Source organism: Phocoena phocoena, chromosome 20 (genome assembly GCF_963924675.1).
Source record: "Phocoena phocoena chromosome 20, mPhoPho1.1, whole genome shotgun sequence".
Classification (NCBI taxonomy): Eukaryota; Metazoa; Chordata; class Mammalia; order Artiodactyla; family Phocoenidae; genus Phocoena; species Phocoena phocoena.
The window spans coordinates 1175813-1191615 of NC_089238.1; the positions used below are offsets into that span (position 1 = coordinate 1175813).

The 15803-nt window shown below is 43.4% G+C and overlaps 1 protein-coding gene across 2 annotated transcripts in view; it reads right to left on the minus strand.

The window, feature by feature from the left end:
- Nucleotides 1-15803, minus strand: part of LOC136141314 (zinc finger protein 551-like) — a 38164-nt gene that overhangs the window by 18196 nt on the left and 4165 nt on the right. Inside the window, exons 3-5 of one of the 2 annotated variants that reach the window (XM_065899506.1) lie at nt 14313-14992; nt 13194-14228; nt 12159 (exon numbers count right to left, since the gene is read on the minus strand). In XM_065899506.1, coding sequence (XP_065755578.1) covers nt 12159; nt 13194-14228; nt 14313-14992 — 1716 coding nt within the window. Of the gene's footprint in view, nt 1-12158; nt 12160-13085; nt 14229-14312; nt 14993-15803 lie in introns of those variants that run through there. The other variant, XM_065899507.1, reaches the window with a different exon arrangement.

The following is a 15803-nucleotide window of genomic DNA, read 5'->3' on the forward strand; positions in this document are numbered from 1 at the left end:
AGGGCAACTAAGCCTGCGCTCCACAACTACTGAGCTCGCACGCCTCAACCAGAGAAACTGTGTGCCACAAACTACAAATCCCACGAGCTCTGGAACCCACGCACCACAACTATAGAGTCCATGCACCCTGGAGCCTGTGCGCCACAACTAGAGAAGAGAAAAACCCACATGCCACAACTAGAGAGAACCCCTTGTGCAGCAACGAAAGATCCCGCACACCTCAACGAAGATCCCACATGCCGCAACTAAGACCCAACACAGCCAAAAAAAAAAAAAGGACTTCACCTTCCAACTCAGGCAGTGTGGGTTCGATCCCTGGTCAGGGAGCTGAGATCCCACATACTTCATGGCTAAAAAAGCGAAACATAAAACAGAAGCAGTATTTTAACAAATTCAATAAAGAATTTTAAAATGGTCCACATCAAAAAAATCTTAAAAAAAAAAAGAGAAACTAAAATCTAGATTCAAGAAAATCCAGATTCTGAGACAGATGGGACAGTAGGATACGTCTTCAACAATGACAATTAAGGACAGACATAAATGCAGGTCAGGAATTGAATGTAAGTTCATTTTCTAACAAAATTGTAATGAGATGGACTTCCAAAGAGAATCATCAAAATAGAATTCCTATAAAGGTTTAGTTTTCTAAGCCGGCAAGCTTGGTCTATGAGCCCTGACATAAAGAGAGTTGACAGGAGCAGTGCATGAATGCAGTGGATTCACAAAGAAAATATTTTCAGAAAGAGTAGTTACAGGAACGGCCAGGCAGCCAGGCACTGCTGTGCTCCGTGCTGGGGTGTTGTTCTCTCTGAATCTCAGTCCATGTTGGGCTATAAGCCTGGCATTCCCCCTCCCATCAGGACATCTGAGGTTCTATTACTGTGCGGAAGAGATGGCAGGGCTATGCACTGGGGATCTGAATGCATGTGACTAGAACACTCCTGCACCTTCCTTCTAGAATCATGACCTTATATCCTAAAACTCTTAGATTCAGAGGACATCAGGGATGATAATTAGTCAACAAACAGCTTACTCCATTTGGATTTCAATCTAGAACTATTTTAATTGTTCTACCTACTGTGAAGAGTTAAGAAAAAGTAACGAACTCTTCCCCCTGATACCCCACAATCTAAAGGAGGAGAATATGGATTGTGCCTAAAACCTTTTCTCAAGTTACTAACTGAAGGAAATTTTCATTATAAACCTATTTTCCACATTGATTCTCAGCCAGAGTCCAAAATGAAAGAAGAGCCACTCACACTCATTATGTGCTTTCCATGTTTCTAAGCATACATTTTCCCATTTGACTATGTAAAATCTGCTCCTAAGAAGTGTGATAATTCATATTTTTGATAGGTTTCATCTCATTTAGTTAAAACATTTTGAGAAGTAGGTATGTAAATATTCATTTTTGTGCACATGAGAAAAGAATAAGGAAGGAAGGAGGGAAGAAAAAGGAAGAGAATAAAAACTTAAAGATGGATGGTATCAGGTTGACACTTCCGGGTGGGACCAAAGTGAGGCGGTGGGGCAGGGGCTGGTACCTTTCGCAGCAATCATGGCATATGCCGGCCTCACCGTGCCTCTCATCATGATAAGCATGTTCTGGGGCTTGGTCGGCTTCCTGGTGCCCTGGTTCATCCCTAAGGGTCCCAACCAGGGAGTTATCATCACCATGTTGGTAATCTGTTCAGTTTGCTGCTATCTCTTGTCACGAAGAGACCTCCTCTAGATGCAAAATCACCTCCATACCCAGACCACCCTCCTTGACTTGCCCACTTTGGCCATCAGCTGCCTTAAATGTTCACACCACATTTGAATATATTATTCTACAATGCAGCATTTTTTCTTGTCAGCTTTTTTTGCACTTTGATGAATGATGTGCTTATTTAATCTAAACTGTGTTGCCTCTATAAAATGTTTTTTTTAAATTTTATTTTACCATTCCTTTTTTTTTTTTTTGCTGTACGCGGGCCTCTCACTCTTGTGGCCTCTCCCGTTGTGGAGCACAGGCTCCGGACGTGAAGGTTCAGCGGCCATGGCTCAGGGGCCCAGCCGCTCCGCGGCACGTGGGATCTTCCCGGACCGGGGCACAAACCCGTGTCCCCTGCATCGGCAGGCAGACTCTCGACCACTGCACCACCAGGGAAGCCCCTACTTTTTTTTCGGTACGCGGGCCTCTCACTGTTGTGGCCTCTCCCGCTGCGGAGCACAGGCTCCGGACGCACAGGCTCAGCGGCCATGGCTCACGGGTCCAGCCGCTCCGCGGCATGTGGGATCTTCCCGGACCGGGGCACGAACCTGTGTCCCCTGCATCGGCAGGCGGACTCTCAACCACTGCGCCACCAGGGAAGCCCCTACTTTTTTTAATTTATTCATTTTTTTGGCTGCATTGGGTCTTCATTGCTGTGTACAGGCTCTTTCTAGTGCAGCAAACAGGGGCTCCGCTTTGTTACGATGCACAGGCTTCTCACTGCAGTGGCTTCTCTTGTGGAGCATGGGCTCTAGGTGCGCAGGCTTCAGTAGTTGTGGCACATGGGCTTCAGCAGTTGTGGCACACGGGCTTAGTTGCTCCACGGCATGTGGGATCTTCTCAGGCCAGGGATCGAACCCATGTCCCCTGCACTGGCAGGCAGATTCTTAACCACTGTGCCATCAGGGAAGTCCCTATAAAATGTTAATGTACTCTTACGGGATAGAAAGTGCTGTTCTTCTGAGAAATAACGTTACTCTCTCCTTAGAACCTGTGGATGTGAAGATGGCTCCTGCCTGCTCAAAACATGAGAATCAGCAAAGTGTTTAAAAACTGTTACATGACAGCAAGACTCCAGTGGGGCAATCAGTAGGGGAACATGTTCAGAGGGAAAATGTGTCCCACCAGAATTATACCAAAGTATATTTTCAGGATGAATTTCTTATTTCTGCCCTCTTTTGGAATAAATTATTTTTCTACTTTCTATGGGAAAAAAAAAAAAGGATGGTATCAAGGAGAATCTCTAGCAGCCCGTAGAAGGAACTGGGTTTGTACAGGGTGGGATGGGGTGGATACAGCACACTCTGCATCTAACAGGAAACAACCCCTCACTTTATAAAGTTTTTTAGGGTCTCACTTCCAATACCAGTAACAGAGTAACCTTCCCCTATCTTATCTATTCCTTAAGTTTCTGTTTAACTCACATCTTGGTACAAAAGGAAAAGATACCCATCTCTGTCTGACACCACAAGGGAAAGCCCATGGTGACAAGTCGAGTCTGTCTTGTGATTTGGATGAGGAACTCAAGACTTGAGCTATAGTTTTATTATTCCCTAATCCTCTTTCCCACCAGGCCACTCATTTTCAAGTCTGCAAATGTATGACAGTGGCTGGATCGGGTACTGAGAATAACTTTTAAATAATTTTTGCCCCAATTAACTATCATTAAAAACAAGTACAACTCATGTGACAATATCCAAAGAAGCAATTGGGAGCACGTGGGAGAGCGACTTTTCCAAGAGTCCTTGAAGTGCCCAGGGTTATCACAGGGAGGGAAGCAGAAGGCATGGAAGCCTGACAATTAGGATAGTGGAAGCCATTTATTTGGCTCTGTTCAGATTTGGGATAACTCACAGGGGTTTCTCCAACACCTAATTCCCTGGGAGATGTCATAACTCAGAGGAACATCATGAGTAAGTGGCCTGAAAGAGGGGGATCCATAGATATTATGTGTCTACCTTCATTCAAGCAATATTTTCTAAAAGCTTCATAGTTAAAAGAATCATACACACGTAGAAAGTGAAGATTTACACAAACCTAAACTAGAATATAATAAGAAACTATATTAGAGGACTTCCCTGGTGGCAGAGTGGTTAAGAATCTGTCTGCCAATGCAGGGGACACAGGTTCGAGCCCTGGTCTGGGAAGATCCCACATGCTGCAGAGCAACTAGGCCTGTGCACCACAACTACTGAGCCTGCGCTCTAGAGCCCGCGAGCCACAACTATTGAAGCCCACATGCCTACAGCCTGTGCTCCGCAACAAGAGAAGCCACCGCAATGTGAAGCCCACTCACCGCTACGAAGAGTAGCCCCCTGTTGCCGCAACTAGAGAAAGCCCGCGCACAGCAACGAAGACCCAACTCAGCCAAAAATAAATAAAATAAATATATTAGAAAACAAGGCAAAAAACTTATGATAAACGTTGAATAAAATATAAGCTTTAAAGAAAAAAGAAACAATCTTAGAGAAAACTAGTTATGATGAATGAGGTGCAAGTACGAATCCCCAGTAGAGAAAACTAAATGTACGAACAATTCAGACATTTTAATGAGATCTGGAGGATGACTGGCATAGAATATCACCTGCCTTGTGAAGAGTACATTTTCCTGAGTCACCACATCAATGGCACTACTCACAGAAGCCTGAATCAAGCAGTGATGGGGATGAAGAAGGCTCCAAGACAGAGGAATAGACAGACACAAACAAGTATCAATGATCAGGTGACTGATGCATCCCTGAGGTGGGTTCAGGGATGAAGAACACCTGAAGAAATATGCACTAAAATCCTGCCATTTCCTTCCATCCCCACTCAGCACTTGACATCAGGCTAAGCACAGCCCTGCCTGGGGACTTTTCTTCCAAGATACTTTGTATCACATGGGAGAGCAGAGTACTGGGAGACAGTACTGAGAGTATAAGAGATGACAAACTGGGCAATGACTGTAACCAAAACCAAACTTTAGAAATCTGGTCTCAGTTTAGAGGGACGACCAGGACCCAGGACCAGCTTTTCTTCTTCAAAAATTTTCTCAAAAGAAGACCAAGAGGAAAGGAAGGAAGGAGGGAAGAAAGGAGGGAAGGAAGAGGAAGGAGGGAAGAGGGAGGAGGGAGGAGGAGAAGAGAAAAAGGAGAAAAAAATTCCAAAACAGTAATTTGAAAAGATATACACACTCTAATATTCATTGCAACATTATTTACAAGAGCCAAGACATGGCAGCAACCTAGTGTCCATCAACAGATGAATGCATAAAGATGTGATACATATATACAATGGAATATTATTCAGCTATAAAAAGAGTGAAATTCTGCCATTTGCAGCAATGTGAATGGACCTAGAGAGTACTATGCTTAGTGAAAAAATACTCTCTATGTATCACTAATATGTGGAACCTAAAAAATAAAACAAAGGAGTGTATATAACAAAACAGAAACAGACTCACGGATATAGAAAACAGACTAGTGGATACCGGTGGGGAAAGGGAAGGGGGAGGAGCAAGATAGGGGTAGGGGATTAAGAGGAACAAACTACAATGCTCAAAATAAATAAGCTACAAGGATATGTGGGATAACACAGAGAATATAGTCAATATTTTCTAACAACTTTAAATGGAATAACCTATAAAAATACTGAATTACTATGCTATACACCTGAAACTAATATTGTAAATCAAGTATACTTCAATTAAAAATAAATAAAAATAAACTATAGTAATAATTGGGTCTCATAAACCATATTAATACAATAAAATCCATGAGATATACCTGTAGATGAAGAGGGAAGGGAATTTAGGCAGAAATAAGACAGGGCAAAATTGAAGGGGCATTTCTGGAAAGACCAGTAGGGACATGGCATTACTCTTCAGCTGTGAGAATAAACTCCTCCCTCTTTGGGAGGCTTTTCTATGAAGCAGTGAGGGAGGGTTTTGCCAAGGTTTAGTAAAATACTATAGATTTTGGCACAATTTAAACTGAGTCAGCAGCTTAAAAAACAGAGGTTCAGGACTATGAAGTTTTACTGTTCACAATCTGCAGGTCACTGATATCTTACAGCCCCATAAAACTGCCTCATGGCAGGCAGAGAGGAACTGGAGAACTGGTGTTTCTCCTAGTGAGGAAAATGGAACTAAAATGGGGCTAGGATCTGAGACAGGAGTTTACTGGACGTATTGACCAAGAGAACCACGCAGAGAAGAACAGGAGAACCCGATTCAGATGGATAAATGGGGTGGAGTGGGGGAGTTCATGCATTTGAGAATCAGGTGATATCTAAGAGGTCACGTCTTAGGTGTTGAAGAAAACTAGCACATCAGAGACTGGGACAGGAGGGTACTTCCCTGGTGATGCAGTGGATAAGACTCCGAGTTCCCAATGCTGGGGTCCCAAGGTTTGATCTCTGGTCAGAGAACTAGATCCCAAATGCATGCCACAACTAAGGAGCCCTCCTGCTAAAACTAAGACCCAGCACAACCAAATATATAAATAAATAACTTTTAAAAATAGAGGCTGAGACAGAACAGTCACTGAACATATTACATAATTGGAAGAACATTTAAGAGTGACAGTGAACTCCAGGGTGTGCGCTCTGTGGATTTGTAGATGATGTTTCTCCCTCTAAAGCCATGTTTGTCCCCTTCTATGTAGTTGTTTAACTCATACAACTCTTTTACCATCTCACACATCCCCTCTGGCCCCTTCTTCCAGCAGTTTCATTCGCCTGCATTGTGGAATCCATCCCCAGGTGTCATGTGCTCCCCAGACTCTCCTTCAAAACAGAAGACTCCTTCTCAGACCTCAAGTTCCTCCCCACAAAGGCCTTCTGGCAACTCCCTTCCCACTCATGAGTGTTTAGTATGGATGGTACCACCACCAGCAGGACACCCCTGACACTGCCACTGATGTCATCTTAAATACATCCCTGGCCCTCACTGCCCACTCATGATTCATTTCCAAGGTCCTGTCAGTTTTCCTTCTAAACACCACCTTAGGGTCCCCCCGCCACTCAGTACACGCAGACAGAGCTGTCACCTGGTAACCTCCATCACTATTTTGGATGTTGGAATAGACACTGAAGGACTGAGAATCTCCACTGTGGCCCTCATATACTGGGGTCCCTGTGGCTTTTCTTCCTCACTCCCCCTAATAGGTGATCTTGGTAATGACCGCACCTCCCACCCCTCTAGGTGAAATGCAAATCACTGACTGACTGTGACGCTAATCCCCAAGAACATGCCCTTGTCGCCCTCCTAGGGAACACACTTGATCAACCATTCCTGAAAACGACTGAATGTTCCCTCCTGTAAAACTCATGAAAATCTGCTCTCCTGCTTAGATCAAACCACTGCTCACATTTTGATCTCTGGGTTGTGCAGGGATGTACATCAGGCTCCTGATCTGGATTCTCATCAGCCCATCATGAAACTTGCAGTGATGGGGTGTACGTAGTGGACAGGTGTGTCCTCCACAGGCCAGACTGTGCTGACCTCATCTCACTTGGTCTATGGGAACTGTGCAATTGTGCGTGGCCCACATATGACCATTGGGCGTCCCTATCACATGTCTGTCCAATTTCCATGGAGACTGAGGTGGTAATAGTGCCTCCATGCATCTCACAAGTGCCTGGTGTGCTTTACATACGCCAGTGTGTGTGGTCCATGTTTGCCATACATCTTTTCTATTGTGGATGTGGTATGTGCAAGTCTGCCTCCAGGCTGAGGGGCATCAGCATTCCATACCTGTTACACTTGTGTCCCTAGAGTGTTTGTGGGGCACTCTCAAGTTGTGCCACACACCTAACTCACTGTGTTCCACAGATACGTGTTGCAGATCTCTGGGCTGTGATGCAGTGTCACCATCTGCTGCATACCTGGCACATATGGGCTGCACAAAGTGTGGAAGCAAAAGACACACTGTATTTCCAGGTCTGTCACCATCACAAAATTGTCCATCTGGAAAAGACCTCAGGCACCCACCTCATCAATATCTAGTATACTAAAGGGGAAATATGGGGGAACGGTAAACATACTAAACAGAACCAGAAACTTGAAATATAATTGACATATATTATATTACTTTCAGGTGTACAACAGGATGATTAGATATTTGTATGACATGGATTTTGTGAATTTAGTGAAATCCCACATTTTGTTGACTGGGATTCCAGTAGCATTTGGGATTACTCTGGTGAATGTATTCATTGGTGAAATTGAGTTAGCAGAAATTCCAAAAGGCTATATCCCTAAATGCATGGAATATTTTAAGCAGCCTGTATCAAGATGGATTGCCCATACTTCCTTTGATGATCCTGAAAAGAATTATGAAAAAACAACTGCTATCCTTCAAACTGAAGCCAAAAAAGGCTGAATTACTGTTAAAAGAGCTGAAAGTATCAAGACTGTGCCAAATGATCAGTTATGAGTTCTTACGTTTTAGAAATGCATTCTGAAGAGGTTATACATTGACATATCTGGGATTATTAAGTAATATAACACACTAATGTATTTGGAGATAAAGAATACCATGAAATGATATATACCATGATGAAGATAGGGAGAGGGTTCATGGGATTTCATAACAGTCTTTTCCATTTATGGATACATTTGAAAATAGCCATTACAAATGGCAGACTATGGGCTTATAATTTGATATATTGAGAAACATAAATTGAAGTGGCCAGGAGAAAACTTGGTTTCAGGGATGCAAGCATGTATGGAAATATCAAAATGTACATTTTAAATATGTACAGTTTAATTATATGTATCACGTGCGTGCATATGTATGTGTGTGTGTGTGTGTGTGTGTGTGTGTGTGTACATTTTGGCCACACCACGCAGCTTGTGGGATCTTAGTTCCCTGACTACGGATTGAACCTGGGCCTACGGCAGTGAAAGCACCAAGTCGTAACGATTGGACCACCAGGGAATTCCCAAAGTTAACTGTATTTAAATCAAACTGCTTTTAAAAAGCAAATATTGGGCTTCCCTGGTGGCACAGTGGTTGAGAGTCCACCTGCCGATGCAGGGGACACGGGTTCATGTCCCAGTCTGGGAGGATCCCACATGCCGCGGAGTGGCTGGGCCTGTGAGCCATGGCCACTGAGCCTGTGCGTCTGGAGCCTGTGCTCCATAACGGAGAGGCCACAACAGTGAGAGGCCTGCATACCGCAAAAACAAAAACAAAAAAAACAAATATTTAAAACTTGCTACTTCCTAATCATTTGACTCTTTTGTTATTGTCTGTTTTTGAGGTTATTTGTGGCTACTGTATCAGTATGTTGGAAATATAATTAGTAGTGTGCTACTGGGGCTTCCCTGGTGGCACAGTGGTTAAGAATCCACCTGCCAATGTAGGGGACACAGGTTCAAGCCCTGGTCCGGGAAGATCCCACATGCCACAGAACAACTAAGCCCATGCGACACAACTACTGAGCCTGCACTCTAGAGCCCACGAGCCACAACTATTGAGCTCCCATGCCACAACTACTGAAGCCCATGTGCCTAGAGCCCATGCTCCGCAACAAGAAGCCACCTCAATGAGAAGCCCGCACACCGCAACGAAAAGTAGTCCCCACTCACTGCAATTACAGAAAGCCTGCGCACAGCAATGAAGACCCAAAATGGCCAAAAATAATAAAATTTAAAAATTTTTTTAAATTAAAAAAAATAGTGTGCTACTGCAATATCTTACCAACTTCATGTTCAGTGACACCATTTTGGCAGTTTGAAATTGACCATGACAAGGAAAAAAAAAATAAGAAAAGAAATTGACCATAACAGGGGTATTTACACCAGGGAAATCAGCACAAAGACTACAAACCTAGGTGTGATTTAATGTATTATTGAATACTGAGTCTTAAGAATGTAGTGGAGAATATGTTAATAGTGCAGACTAAACAAAAAAATATATGGTGCATGTGGGCTTTCAGTTGTGCAAAGGGCGAAAAATTGAGGAAATATAATTTCCTTCCAGTATTCAAAAATGATTGTCCCATAAGGCAAAGAGTTCACATCACTGAAGAATAAGTGAAATTCCAACATAAGTCTTACTTGTTAAAATAATAAATAAATTACATAAAAAGAAAGTACTCAAAAGTTATAGTCTTTTTACCAAAGAAGATAAACAGAGGGCAAACAAATGCATGAAAAAATGCTCAGCATCATGAATTCTTAGGAAAATGGAATTAAAACCAAAGAGAGTTAAAACTACACACTTATTTCAAGGGCTAAAATTTTAAAACACTGACCGTATCAAGTGTTGGCTACTTTGTAGAGGAACTGCAATTCTCATACACTGTTGATGGGAAGATAAAAGGGAACAACTTTAGATCACTGTTTGGCATATCTTAAAATGTTAAACATCTACCTACACTGCAACAGTCTGAGTTATTAACACGTGGAAAATAAAACATATATCCATATAAATAAATGAATGCAAATATTTTAAGCAGCTTTATTTATAATACCCCAAACCTGGAAATAATCCAATGTCCATAAACAGATGAATGGATAAACAAAGACGTTATCCATAGAACAGAAGACTACTCAGCAATAAAAAGAATTAACTACTAATATAAGCATCATTGTTGAATTTAAAAATAATTGTGCAGCATTAAGTAAATCAGTTTTAAAAAAGAGTATACATCTTATGATACCTATTTAAAATTATAGAAAATACAAACTAACCTATTGTAAAGGAAAGTGAATCAATGAATCAATGATTGTCTGTAGGGCTGAGGAGAGTAGGGAATGAGATTCCAAAAGGGCATGAGGTAAATATGTGATAGATAAATTTACTTTCATTATTGTGATGGTTTCACAGCTTTATATGTATGTCAAAGCTTATCAAATTGTACCCATTAGGTAAGTGCTCTTTGTTGCACATCAACTATACAAACCCATGTTGTTCAAGGGTTACCTTAACCTTTGCTAAATCTTAGGAAAGCCTTAAAATGTGGTTCCAAATAAAAGCGCAGATATCCCACTTCTCTTGGAAAATTAGGTTGGCAACCCTATATGGTCTCTACCATCTCTCTCCTTATGCCCTGGGAAGTGCAGCCTTGCCTCAGTGGCAGCCAATACTGGTGAGCAATGAAGGCTGCTGCCACTTGAATCAACAGAACTGCTCGCTGGGTTACAAAAGACACATCCTTGGACTACAGGACTGCCCTTTTCTCTATCCTTGTTTTTCCACCAGTAGAGCAATGCCTTTGAGGGAACAGCCCAGAAAGGCTATAGGAATCCACAAACCTCAGCTACAGGAAATACAGTTATGGAGATCCTGAGAATTTCTGTACACACTGATCGCACAGGAATAGTCACTGGAGCATTTGTGGATGAACTTTTAGAAGAGGTACATTCCATCTAATTTACTGCAGTCTCCTCAACTCCCTATTAATCCAGTGTTTCTGCACCAACAAAACCAACCCCCCAAAAAAAACCAAGTCCCCCTGGTAAATTTATGATTAACATCTCTACACAAAACTGTATTCCTTTTCTTGTCCTGACCCTGTTCCCCTCAGGATTGAGGGGTATCAAATAAAAGCAGGACCCTGCAGGCCCTCCTGGGTACAAAAGCCCCTCCATGTAACCCTTGTTTGTTAGTAGAAAGAGGTTTTAGTCTCCAAGGTCTTCCCTGAGTTCCAAAGAGCAGACTCAAGCAGTTCCTAATTAGGGAAGTGAGGGAATACAGAAACAAAGGAAAAGCAGTCAAGGAAGAAAAGTAATGACAGCTTAAACAATAGTTCAGCAATAAATCAGAGTCCTTTTTCCTCCTCAAGTGATACATATAACAACAATCTGACACATATCTTTGTGTTGTTCAGCAGAAACCAAGACCCCCACCCAGGTGGAAGATGGCGACTACATGCTGTCCACAAGCACATAGACCCCAGATAAGATAACTAAAACATCACCCTGTTACCTCAATACTAAGAAATCAGAAGAAAGTTCATGAGCTGCAACACTCAAATCAAATGTTGCCTTTAAAAACCTTTCCTTGTGGGCTTCCCTGGTGGCGCAGTGGTTGAGAGTCCGCCTGCTGGTGCAGGGGACATGGGTTCGTGCCCTGGTCCGGGAAGATCCCACATGTTGTGGAGCGGCTAGGCCTGTGAGCCATGGCCGCTGAGCCTGCACATCCGGAGCCTGTGCTCCGCAACAGGAGAGGCCACAACAGTGAGAGGCCCGCATACCGCAAAAAAAACAAACAAACAAACAAAAAAACCCTTCCTTGAAAACCACTGGGGAGTTCAGGTCTTTTGAACATTAGCTGCCCATTCTTCTTGCTTGATGCTCTACACTAAATGCTGTACTTCACTTCATCACAACCTTGCGTCAGTAGATTGGCTGTGCTGCACATGGGCAAGTGGACCTGAGTTTGGTTCAGTAACACAAATTATGGTTCTACCTGACCCTTGTAGTCTAACAATAAATGACACTGAAAATGTCATTGAAAATTTGTATATCGTGGCACATGGCTCCTTTATAGGACCTAGGGACGAGGTCCCCTCAATGGTGCTGGGAATTATGTGAACAAGGGAATAAAATTCACGTTGATCACAGAAGCACTGGGGGTTCTCACAACAAAGGCCTCCTCTTCAGGGTGGCTTCTGACCTCTCCGAAAATCCTGGCACCAGTCCACCAATTAGGACCACAGAGACCTGCAGTCTTCCTTTCAAGGCCTTGGGAAGCAATGCAAATTAATCTGTTCACCTCTACATGCTAACAGATCACAATTCTGCTTCCAAACCCCCATGGAACAGAGAAAAGAACTGCCAAAATTAAAGATGCAAGAGGAGGCCTTTACAAAAGATCACAAACCAGAGCAACATGCAGCAAGCAGTTTCCACGTTGGTAAATTAGAACCTGGAAAAATTCATCACAAGTATGATGTGAGAACAATGATGTCCCTGAAAAAGGTAGTCCTTCTTAGCAAACTGAGGATAGGTCCTTTGGACCCAACCTGGGTAAGGTCCATTCCCTAACATCAGAGAGAAAGGAATGAGGATCCTGCTAAGGGTTTGGGCTATTCATAATTTCCTCAAGCAGATGGGAGAACAGAGTTCAGCTTTCCTGAGCCTGTTGGAGTGGTGCCTTATGTACAGGGGTGAAATGGCTTCAGCCACAGAAAGTGACAGTGACATAAATCTAACAGCAGCTCTGGGCAGGTTACAAGGTATAATGCATCTCCTTAAAGCCTTAGATGTAACTGAAACTTATGAGCAATCTTGCATGGTGGATGTTTGAATAAATGAGGTTTAAATTCAGTTAAATGGCTCTCACACAGTCTCCTCCAGTATTGCTATACTGAGTGAGGAAATAAAACATTCCCTGCACATTTAAGGCTTTTCTCCAGCATGAACTCTCCAGTGTCTGAGGAGGTTAGGTTTGCGGCTAAAGGATTTCGTACATTCACTACATTCATAAGGTCTTTCTCCCGTGTGAACTTTCTGGTGTTGAATGAGGTCAGATTTGTGGGTAAAGAGTTTCCCACATTCACTGCACTCATAAGGCCTCTCACCAGTGTGCCTTCTCTGGTGTTGAATGAGGCTAGAACTTTGGCTAAAGGATTTCCCACACTCATTACACTCATATGGTTTTTCCCCAGTGTGAACTCTCTGATGTTGAATGAGGCTAGCACTTTGGCTAAAGGATTTCCCACATTCCCCACATTCATAAGGCTTTTCTCCAGAATGAATTCTCCGGTGTTGAATAAGCCCAGAGCGTTGTCTAAAGGATTTCCCACATTCACTGCACGCATAAGGTCTTGTGCCAGTATGAATTCTCTGGTGTTGAATGAGGTCAGATTTGCGGGTAAAAGATTTTCCACATTCAGTGCACTTGTAAGGTCTTTCTCCAGTGTGAACTCTCTGATGTTGAATGAGGATAAATTTGCGACTAAAGGATTTTCCACAAACACTGCACTCATATGGTCTTTCTCCAGTATGAACACTCCGGTGTCGAATAAGGTTAGAGAACTGTCTAAAGGACTTCCCACATTCACTGCACACATAAGGCCTTTCTCCACTGTGAATTCTCTGGTGTTGAACGAGTTCAGACTTGCAGCTAAAAGATTTCCCACATTCGCTACACTCATAAGGCATTTCTCCAGTGTGAACTCTACCATGTCGAATGAGATTAAATATTTGTCTAAAGGCTTTCCCACATTCACTGCACTCATAAGGTCTTTCTCCAGTGTGAACTCTCTGGTGTCGGAAAAGGCTAGAACTTTGTCTAAAGGACTTCCCACATTCACTGCACTCATAAGGTCTTTCTTTAGTGTGAACTCTCTGGTGTTCAATGAGGTTGGATTTGTAGCTAAAGAATTTCCCACACTCACCACACTCAAAATGCATTCCTCCAGTGTGTTGTCTCTGGTGGTGAATGAGTTTGGATTTGTGACTGAAGACTTTTCCACATTCACTGCATTCATAAGTCCTTTCTCCAGTGTGAATTTTCTGGTGTTTTCTAAGACTAAACTTGTGGGTAAATAATTGTTCACGTTCTCTGCATCCATAAGGCTTTGTGCCACTGTGAATTCTCTGGTGTTTAACAAGGCCAGAGATATGGCTAAAGAATTTCCCACATTCACCACACTCATATGGCCTTTGTCCAGTGTGAATTTGCTGGTGCTGACGAAGTCTGTAGTTGCAGTTGAAGGCTTTCCTACATTTGTTACACTCATAAAGCCCTTCTTTAGAGTGGACACTTTTATCTTGAACAAGTGTGTGGCTGTGGCTGGCAACTTTTTCACATTCAACCCACTTGTAATGACTTTTTTCACTGTGAAAGGCCTGTCCACTCTTGCTGCCACTCTGTAGTTCCTCACTGTTGGGTGTGGCCTGGTGCTGGAGAAGGCCCAAGGTGGCTGGGAAGTCCTCCCCAACCTCCCCACAGGTGAAAGGCTTCCCTGGCACAAAGAAGTTGCAGCTCCTCACAAGCGAGGCCCTGTCCACATCTCTCTTCCAGGGCTTCTCTCCACTGTCATGCTTCTGTTGCTGGAGAAGGTTTGCAATGAAACAGAAGCATCTCACATATGTGCCACCCAAGTCTGGTTTCTGCAAAGGGTATACTCTTTGGTGCTCAGCTTGCTGCAAAATATCTTTTAAGATGGGGACACACATCTCACAGGGGTGGGTCTTCTGGGTGGATGGACCTGCCTTAGAAGCCCTAACCTGTGACTCTCCTTCTACAGATATACTCTGCTCAGAAGGGGCCTCCTCATCTTCTGTTCCATGGCAACAACCTGAAAGCAGAGAAATGCTGAGGAAATGCATGTTTACTTTGGTGGGAAAGTGAAGCCGCATTACAAAGGTGTGTCAGACACAACAAAGAATGAGCCATGGGTTTGTTCTAAAAACAAGGAAGCTGGGGGCAAGCTGAGGAAGTGGTTGCTTGGCAGCAGTGGGCAGGCCTCTGAAGATCACAAATAGGGGAGACCTCACCAGACAAAGGACACAAGGATGGGTTGCACCACACAGAGCAGAGGCAAGGCTTCCAACTCACTCCTCTCCCAACAACCTTCAGATGTGGGGCAGGCTGGTTGTGTCCTGCCCCAGTAAAATCCAAATGGAATCAAGTAGCTGGCATTCAAGGAATATTTAAGGATATGTGCACACCTCATGATACATGTGCAGGTCAGTGGGGGAGAACACTGCAGAGAGAGCAGTACAGAGGAACAGGTGACCCATGGAAGCCACAAAGGTGAAGGCAGTCAGGAGCTGGAAGTCACAGATGAACTAACAAGTCAGCAAAGTGTCAAGTATGGGGAAAAGGTAGAAATGAGGTGCAGTCAGTGGCACTACTGGTCACTGGGCAGGCTCCTGGTTTGATAAGAAAACAGCCATGATGTCATATCCTCCCCCAGCTGTCACTCACCAGGCCCAGGCAGGCTCTCCTCTGAGACCATCTTACCATGTCTACTCTGTGAAACAACCAGGGTTCTCTCTGCACCCTCCATTGTACAACTACTCAGAACCTGAATAACGCAAGTCTTATGAAAAACAGCATAGGGGAGTGGCCAGCACTGGCCTAGAGCAACTTGCCATATGAGAGTA